At 42.3% G+C, this 9,941-nt stretch overlaps 1 protein-coding gene across 1 annotated transcript; it reads right to left on the bottom strand.

Moving 5' to 3' along the window:
- Window positions 1-1,428: 1,428 nt before the first annotated feature.
- On the bottom strand, window positions 1,429-9,873 carry LOC311107885 (DNA-directed RNA polymerase II subunit RPB7). The gene is made up of 8 exons (XM_084150471.1): window positions 9,715-9,873; window positions 6,263-6,372; window positions 5,877-6,036; window positions 5,011-5,061; window positions 4,855-4,920; window positions 4,692-4,763; window positions 1,913-1,946; window positions 1,429-1,809 (listed from the first exon to the last, which is right to left on the bottom strand). Exons 1-8 carry the CDS (start codon window positions 9,724-9,726, stop codon window positions 1,796-1,798), a joined length of 519 nt encoding a protein of 172 aa, XP_084006597.1. The 5' UTR covers window positions 9,727-9,873; the 3' UTR covers window positions 1,429-1,795.
- Between the last annotated feature and the right edge of the window lie 68 nt (window positions 9,874-9,941).

Here is a 9,941-nt window from a genome sequence, read left to right on the forward strand (position 1 = left end):
TTTAAATGGGCTAACTATGTCAGATATACTAAAGGGTAATTGATAAGTTGACGGATGGGGCAGATTCTGTACAGATGGTTGCTGAAATGCAAATAAAAATTCAGTGACAAAGCATCTCTCCATCTTACTCACCCCTGTCGCCATCTTTAGGACGAGAGAAAGGAAGAACCAAGGCGCACACCAGTGACGTATTTACTGCCTGTTGGGGCGCGTCGCTGAAATCAAACGTTGACTGAAAATGCTGGAATTAAATGGCATTTTGCCCAAACAAGAAAATATGAGCTGTGTTCGAATACCCATACTAACGTACTGTATACTACATACTATTAGTTAATTTAATTATACTGTAAACAAACAGTATCCTTTAAGTACTAGCGCTTCGGCTGTCTACCGGAAGTTGCTGCTGTTGCTATGCAACCTCTTGCTAGCATAATATATTACTAGCTAGACATTTTACGATTTCGGGAGTGTTCGTAAATTCCGAGCGTTTCGGCTCTCGGATCATTCAGAGCGCACACTACACTGGACGCTACCCAGTCTCTCATTAATGCTGTACTGATCCGAGCTTTCTGACCTCACAACGGCACCCAAGCTAACTGGCTAGCTGCTTCCAGACACAAGCACCCAAGCTAACTGGCTAGCTGCTTCCAAATACAAGCACCCAAGCTAACTGCTTCCATACAAATGAGAGAACACCTCACTCTGACCATTTTACTCGCCCTAGCAGAGCTGGTTAGGTTGTTTTTATGTTACCCACACTGACGACAGTGCTCTGAAATCGGAGAAGATAGCCAGAGTTAACAATGTCCATAGAGAACGCACAACGACTATACCACTTAACTAAAAATTACGTGAATAATCAAGTCAATAAACGTTGGGTAGTTAGTTAGTTGGCATATAGATAATATACTGCCTGGCAAGTTCGATGTATTAGTAGCCAACTAACGTTAGGTAACTAGCTAACATACCGCGGTACATACTGCTCTAATGCTATAGGATAGCGTAGCTAACAAATTGTCAGCCAAAATAACGTGTAACTTAACTTATTTTAAAAGTCATTATTTTATTACATTGCTCAACATTTTCTTAAAATGTGTCATAATAAGTTAAAGCAATGAATTTGTCTCCACGCTCGTCGGACTCCGGCTGCATATTTTCCGCCATTTTCTTCATATCTGAAAACGTTATGAAGCCACGCCCATTTCCGGTAGAATTGCATTGTGGACACTAAAAGCAATATAAACAAAGTTGCCACGATTTTGCGTTTCAACAATAAAATGTGTAATTTATTTTTCTAAGTAGGTTTCAATGAATTTCCATTGATTGAATGTGATGTATAGGTCTGTATCCCATTTGTTTTTTGTGTGTATAATTTTAAAAAGCACAACGCATACAAAATGGAGCAGACCTCCAGGTAAAATATATTTTGCAATGACTGAACATTTAATGGAGACAAGGTCAACATTAACAAAAAAATATAAACATTTATTTCAGTTCACAAATTGTAAAAATACAATATACAACAACATCTGAAGGGTAACTCCGACGACACAGTAGCGATTAATACGGCAACATAACCACCTGCTTATCAACAAGCTCTGGGTAGTTTCAATAGTATCTATTCATACTGTGTCAAAGGATCATTGATCCTTCCACATTTAGAACTTCACAATTTGCAGCAATACCACATTATCAACCTAGAAAAATATTAGTATTGACAGTACTGTATTGTAGGGGAGTTTACATGAAATATGAGAGATGTATGTTGATACACCAGCATAGCACTGCAGGGACATCAGCTGACAAGACCTGAGAAACAGAAAAAATGAATTACAGATCAATTCAATCTTTCAAACATTTCTTTAACACCTATGAAAGAAGACTACTAGTAAAAGTGAAAACGCCAACATACCCAGGTAATCATCCATGAGGGATCCAATGGCAAACTGAAAAAGAGGAAAGCAAATATTCAACATTACAACTTGCAGGGCTGTTTATAGCGATGAGACTATGGAAATATTTCAGATTTTAAATAGCGAGCGGTTGTTTGCAATCTGTGAGGATATACAGTGCCTTCGGAAAGTATTCAGACCTCTTGATTGTTTCCACATTTTGTTACGTTACAGCCTTATTCTAAAATTGATTAAATTGTTTTGTTCCCCTCATCAATCTACACACAATACCTCATAATGATAAAGCAAAAACAGGTTTTTAGAAATGTTTGCTAATTTATTAAAAAAATAAAACGTAAATATCACATTTACATAAGTATTCAGACCCTTTAGTCAGTACTTTATTGAAGCACATTTGGCAGCGATTACAGCATCGAGTCTTCTTGGGTATGACGCTACAAGCTTGGCACACCTGTATTTGAAGAGTTTTTCCCATTCTTCTCTGCAGATCCTCTCAAGCTCTGTCAGGTTGGATGGGGAGTGTTGCTGCACAGCTATTTTCAGGTCTCTCCAGAGATGTTCGATCAGGTTCAAGTCCGGGCTCTGGCTGGGCCACTCAAGGACATTCAGAGATCCCCCGAAGCCACCCCTGTGTTGTCTTGGCTGTGTGCTTAGGGTCGTTGTCCTGTTGGAAGGTGAACCTTCACCCCAGTCTGAGGTCCTGAGCGCTCTGGAGCAGGTTTTCATCAAGGATCTCTCTGTACTTTGCTCCGTTCATCTTTGCCTCGATCCTGACTAGTCTCCCAGTCCCTGCCGCTGAAAAACATCCCCACAGCATGATGCCGCCACCACCATGCTTCACCGTAGGCATGGAGCCAGGTTTTCTCCAGACGTGACGCTTGGCATTCAGGCCAAAGAGTTCAATCTTGGTTTCATCAGACCCGAGAATCTTGTTTCTCATGGTCTGAGAGTCTTTAGGTGCCTTTTGGCAAACTCCAAGCGGGCTGTCATGTGCCTTTTACATTTACATTTACATTTACGTCATTTAGCAGACGCTCTTATCCAGAGCGACTTACAGTTAGTGAATACATATATATATTTTTTTATACTTGCCCCCCCCGTGGGAATCGAACCCACAACCCTGGCGTTGCAAACGCCATGCTCAATCAACTGAGCTACATCCCTGCCGGCCATTCCCTCCCCTACCCTGGACGACACTGGGCCAATTGTGTCTCCCGGTCGCGGCCGGCTGCGACAGAGCCTGGATTTTTACTGAGGAGTGGCTTCCGTCTGGCCACTCTACCATAAAGGCCTGATTGGTGGAGTGCTGCAGAGATGGTTGTCCTTCTGGAATGTTCGCCCATCTCCACAGAGGAACTCTGGAGCTCTGTCAGAGTGACCATTGGGTTCTTGGTCACCTCCCTGACCAAGGCCCTTCTCCCCCGATTGCTCAGTTTGGCTGGGCGGCCAGCTCTAGGAAGAGTCTTGGTGGTTCCAAACTTCTTCCATTTAAGAATGATGGAGGCCACTGTGTTCTTGGGGACCTTCAATGCTGCAGACATTTTTTGGTACCATTCCCCAGATCTGTGCCTCGACACAATCCTGTCTCGGAGCACTACAGAAAATTCGTTTGAACTCATGGCTTGGTTTTTGCTCTAACATGCACTGTCAACTGAGGGACCTTATATAGACAGGTGTGTGCCTTTACAAATCATATCCAATCAATTTAATTTACCACAGGTGGACACCAATCAAGTTGTAGAAGCATTCTACAGCTGCACCATCGAGAGCATCCTGACTGGTTGCATCACCGCCTGGTATGGCAACTGCTTGGCCTCCGACCGCAAGGCACTACAGAGGGTAGTGCGTACGGCCCAGTACATCACTAGGGCCAAGCTTCCTGCCATCCAGGACCTCTATACCAGGCGGTGTCAGAGGAAGGCCCTCAAAATTGTCAAAGACTCCAGCCACCCTAGTCATAGACTGTTCTCTCTGCTACCGCACGGCAAGCGGTACCGGAGTGCCAAGTCTAGGTCCAAAAGACTTCTCAACAGCTTCTACCCCCAAGCCATAAGACTCCTGAACAGCTAATCATGGCTACCCGGACTATTTGCACTGCCCCCCCACCCCATCCTTTTTACGCTGCTGCTACTCTGTTAATTATTTATGCATAGTCACTTTAACTCTACCCACATGTACATATTACCTCAACTACCTCAACTAGCCGGTGCCCCCGCACATTGACTCTGCAACGGTACCCCCCTGTATATATAGCCTCCCTACTGTTACTTTATTTTACTTCTGCTCTTTTTTTTCTCAACACTTTTTTTGTTGTTGTTTTATTTTTACTTTTTTTGTTAAAAATAAATGCACTGTTGGTTAAGGGCTGTAAGTAGTAGTTTCACTGTAATGTCTGCACCTGTTGTATTCGGCGCATGTGACCAATACAATTTGATTTGATTTGATTTGATCTCAAAGGATGATCAATGGAAACAGGATGCACCTGAGCTCAATTTCGAGTCTCATAGCAAAGGATCTGAATACTTATGTAAATAAGGTATTTCTGTTTTTTATTTGTCATAAATTAGCAAACAATAAAAAAAAAACTGTTTTCGCTTTGTCATTATGGGGTATTGTGTGTGGATTGCTGAGGATTTGTATTTATTTAATCCATTTTAGAATAAGGCTGTAACGTAACAAAATGTGGAAAAAGTCAAGGGGTCTGAATACTTTCCGAATGCACCATATAGGGCTGTCAGGTGGCATTCTTAGTTGATGGTGATTGGACAGTATACTCACAATGTCGTTTTTATCTACTCTTGTTCCCACGATCTTCAACCGAATCTCATCGTCCTGTTGGATTACAATGTCCTAATGGGGAGAGGACAGAATCCTAAATATTCATTTTCAAAATGACACCCACACCACCACTATTTAGTGAAGAGCTAGTTTTAGATCTTACCTCATCGGTTGTCTTATAACATGGAGGATTTGAGTTGGGGTCAAACTCCATCTCTGAGGGAATGGACTGCAGAAACAGTAAGTGACCATATTGACATTTAAGAGTCTATCAATAAAACCGTTCAACAACTAAAGAGACACTTCCATGTGTACCTACATGACGAGAGATGAAACAGGACATGGGGCCGATCTCTGTGAACAGTCCAACCTGAAAAGAACAGAACATCTGGTATTAATTTCACCACATCATGAAAACAATATGATCTATATTCTTGTCAAGATTTGGCTGTGTCCCACATGGCACCCTATGGGCTCTGGTCAAAAGTAGTGCACTATAAAGGGAATAGGGTATAATTTTTTCCACACAGTCTGAATAACTAACCCCTTCCACTCATGCTACTGATAGTTAAACAAACTGTCCCATTGTTTCAGAGCGCTCCACCTCAGATAGCAGCTTATGGACGCTCAGACGATCTATCCACCATCCTCTCCCGTCATCGCAGACGCCCAGAAATATGTCTACATCTCAGTCATGGACTCCCTTCCAATGTCTCAGTTCACTGAGCCACTCCATGTTTTCATGCAACCGCTCGGATTGTTTTCATTATGACATCCTGTAGGTCTATGTACAGTACATGTTGTGTATTTTTTTTAACCTTTGTACCTATTGTTTTGTACCCAGAACATTGAATATGGCCCACGGGTGATTTTATTTTTGCCCCCTAAATTGAGGCCCCCCAAAAAAATAATTAATTGTTGGCCATAAAAGACTATAAAAACACCAGCAAATCAGCTCCAAGTGATTTTAATTTTTGAAATCTGTTCAAAAGTATTCCCACGCATAATAGAGAGATATGTGATTGTATACAAATGTAAGCAAGGTTTGAAATGATCTTTTAGTCAAATATTTTATCTGTTTGGGCTTTTTTGCGGTCAATTTGCAGTCAACAAATTATTTGTAATTAAAAAAATGAATCTAGTTGATGACCCCTGACCTAGGGAATACTGGCTTTCTTTCCTTACTTTGTTGACCTGGGTAACCACGGCATCTACCACCTCGCCTTTGAATGGACGGAAGACAATAGCCTTGTACTTGACGGGGTAAAGCACGAATCCCCTGCCTGGTTGGATGACACCTGCACCAATGTTGTCAATGGTGGTCACCGCAATGACGAATCCATATCTGAAACAGAGCGTTGTACTGAGTCATTAACTGAGCAAAGCAAATCAACGTGTTACTGGTCAAAACAACCAACCAGGTGTTGTGGAAGTGTGCAAACTGTAAAGACAATTTGTGGTCTCTTGTCTACATTGAAATGTAGCCTGGAGTCCACACTGAATATCAGTTAGTTTCACTACCCTGAGCAAGGTTAATGAAAGGGAAGCTTCCCTGGCTCAATACCACTCACTTTCCTGTGCATGTTCCCTCCACTTCTGTGAAGAGCTTCTGTTTCACAGTGTTCAGGAGGTTGGGACCAAAGTACCGAGGGTGGAGCAGGATCTCATGCTCCAGGGAAATCTGTAAATGATCATATATATATATATATATATATATATATATATATATATATATATATATACATACAGTGAGGGAAAAAAGTATTTGATCCCCTGCTGATTTTGTACGTTTTTCCCACTGACAAAGACATGATCAGTCTATAATTTTAATGGTAGGTTTATTTGGACAGTGAGAGACAGAATAACAACAACAAAATCCAGAAAAACGCATGTCAAAGATGTTATAAATTGATTTGCATTTTAATGAGGGAAATAAGTATTTGGCCCCTCTGCAAAACATGAGTTAGTACTTGGCGGCAAAACCCTTGTTGGCAATCACAGAGGTCAGACGTTTCTTGTAGTTGGCCACCAGGTTTGCACACATCTCAGGAGGGATTTTGTCCCACTCCTCTTTGCAGATCTTCTCCAAGTCATTAAGGTTTCGAGGCTGACGTTTTGCAACTCGAACATTCAGCTCCCTCCACAGATTTTCTATGGGATTAAGGTCTGGAGACTGGCTAGGCCACTCCAGGACCTTAATGTGCTTCTTCTTGAGCCACTCCTTTGTTGCCTTGGCCGTGTGTTTTGGGTCATTGTCATGCTGGAATACCCATCCACGACCCATTTTCAATGCCCTGGCTGAGGGAAGGAGGTTCTCACCCAAGATTTGATGGTACATGGCCCCGTCCATCGTCCCTTTGATGCGGTGAAGTTGTCCTGTCCCCTTAGCAGAAAAACACCCCCTTAGCATAATGTTTCCACCTCCATGTTTGATGGTGGGGATGGTGTTCTTGGGGTCATAGGCAGCATTCCTCCTCTTCCAAACACGGCGAGTTGAGTTGATGCCAAAGAGCTTGATTTTGGTCTCATCTGACCACAACACTTTCACCCAGTTCTCCTCTGAATCATTCAGATGTTCATTGGCAAACTTCAGACGGGCCTGTATATGTGCTTTCTTGAGCAGGGGGACCTTGCAGGCGCTGCAGGATTTCAGTCCTTCACGGCATAGTGTGTTACCAATTGTTTTCTTGGTGACTATGGTCCCATCTGCCTTGAGATCATTCACAAGATCCTCCCGTGTAGTTCTGGGCTGATTCCTCACCGTTCTCATGATCATTGCAACTCCACGAGGTGAGATCTTGCATGGAGCCCCAGGCCGAGGGAGATTGACAGGTCTTTTGTGTTTCTTCCATTTGCGAATAATCGCACCAACTGTTGTCACCTTCTCACCAAGCTGCTTGGCGATGGTCTTGTAGCCCATTCCAGTCTTGTGTAGGTCTACAATCTTGTCCCTGACATCCTTGGAGACCTCTTTGGTCTTGGCCATGGTGGAGAGTTTGGAATCGGATTGATTGATTGCTTCTGTGGACAGGTGTCTTTTATACAGGTAACAAGCTGAGATTAGGAGCACTCCCTCTGGGGCGGTGTGTCACAGCATCATCGGACGGAGCTTGTTGTCATTGCAGCCAATCTCAACGATGTGCGTTACAGGGAAGACATCCTCCTCCCTCATGTGGTACCCTTCCTGCAGGCTCATCCTGACATGACCCTCCAGCATGACAAAGCCACCAGCCATACTGCTCGTTCTGTGCGTGATTTCCTGCAAGACAGGAATGTCAGTGTTCTGCCATGGCCAGCGAAGAGACTGGATCTCAATCCCATTGAGCACGTCTGGGACCTGTTGGATCGGAGGGTGAGGGCTAGGGCCATTCCCCCCAGAAATGTCAGTGAACTTGCAGGTGCCTTGGTGGAAGAGTGGGGTAACATCTCACAGCAAGAACTGGCAAATCTGGTGCAATTCATGAGGAGATGCACTGCAGTACTTAATGCAGCTGGTGGCCACACCAGATACTGACTGTTACTTTTGATTTTGACCCCCCCTTTGTTCAGGGACACATTATTCAATTTCTGTTAGTCACATGTCTGTGGAACTTGTTCAGTTTATGTCTCAGTTGTTGAATCTTATGTTCACACAAATATTTACACATGTTAAGTTTGCTGAAAATAAACGCAGTTGACAGTGAGGACGTTTCTTTTTTTGCTGAGTTTATATATATATAGTTAGTGTAAAGTTTGTTTTTACAATAGGTAACTTAGTACTTTACAAGTCATACTGTTTATTGCTGAGAATGCCAGCACTTACTTTCATTGAGTCTAAGGGCGTTTTCACGTATAGTCCTCTTTAAAATAACCCATCTCAGTCCTCTTTCAAGTGAACTCTGGGGTAAAGAAAAGAGCTAAAGAACTCAGTTCTCTTTGTATTCACACTGCCCTTGCCTTTGACTAAGGACTCAACTATGTTGCCAGTTCACTTCACCTATTTTGTCCTCTTTGCATTCACATTGCTGTTAAGAAAGGAAACAAGATCTTTCATCTACATGCACTCTGGGTTTTTACAAAGTGCAGGACAAGCCAATTAATCAGAATGTGTTACCCGACTGCTAGATATACCTACTTCCATTTTGGAAGCTAATAGATTGCATTTAGTAAAAATATTATACATCATTCTAATCAGAAGATACTATTAACATGTACATTTGATAGCTAGCAAAAATAAATAGCAATAGAATAACTGCAGAATAAATAACGCTGTAATTGAAAATTGTACACCCAAGGTAGGCTACTGCCCCTTTAAGAGTTAAAACAGATTTTGTACCTATGTTGTGATTCTCACCAAATAAATTGTCTTCTCACACTATTCAAACAGTTTATGACGCTCTCAGCCTATTGATCACATATTGCAAACAAATAATCTGAACTAAAAACGAATTTCTGTGCGTCCTTGACAATCGCTAATAAATCTGAAAAAAAAAATAATTCTGCAAACCTACACATCATCATCTCTTTTTTGTGGCGCCAGCGTGATGGTTTATGCCAAGGGAAACGGTGTTGCAGTAGTCTAGTGTGTGGGGCGGGAATATTGACAAGCGAACATATGGAGCTTTGCGTTCACATTATCCTGCAAAAGGGAACCGGACCGCTGAATTCAAGCGAATCAAACTCAGACCACCTGTCGAGATGGTCTCAGTTCGGTTCGGGGGCTCTTTTGAGGAGTCACACTGCACAAAAAACCGCACTGAGTTCACAAAAATTGGCTGAAAGGGTCCAAGTGTGAAAACGCCCTAAAGTAACATGTAGCTATCGGATTCATAGCTGGCTTTCTTAACAAACTATCATCACCAGAGGTATCAAACAGTTAAATATGCAGAACTATTATGGACGTAGATGTTTCATTTTGGCAACAGTTGGTTAACAGAGCAGTGAGCTAGATAGCTAGCCAACCAGCTAGCACTAGCGATAGCATAGTTAGCCACCATGGTGGTGTTTGTTATCGTCACAAGATCATACAAATCGAACATCTTACATGATAAAACATGATTTCCCGCTCACGCTTCCTTGATTGTAGCCTTCTGTTTAATTTATCAGAAAAGAATGGTTATCGTTTCTAAATTATTATTTAAATCCAGCGGCACATGACAGGAAGATGGTAATATTTGATTTCTGGAATAAGTTTCACTTCCGGGGCAGAAGATGCCCCGTGACGTCGGATTTCAAAATAAAAGCCCTGTATCTTTCATCAGTTTAAAACAG

This window comes from Coregonus lavaretus (assembly GCF_964263955.1).
Source record: "Coregonus lavaretus genome assembly, chromosome: 32".
In the NCBI taxonomy this organism is placed as follows: Eukaryota; Metazoa; Chordata; class Actinopteri; order Salmoniformes; family Salmonidae; genus Coregonus; species Coregonus lavaretus.

Excerpts from the sequence above, each read along its gene's own strand:
- LOC311107885 (XM_084150471.1), bottom strand. Across the intron at positions 5,062-5,876 it reads TGGTTACCCAGGTCAACAAA|GTTGGACTGTTCACAGAGAT; the intron begins GTAAGGAAAGAA and ends TGTTCTTTTCAG. Across the intron at positions 4,921-5,010 it reads CCTGTTTCATCTCTCGTCAT|TCCATTCCCTCAGAGATGGA; the intron begins GTAGGTACACAT and ends CTGTTTCTGCAG.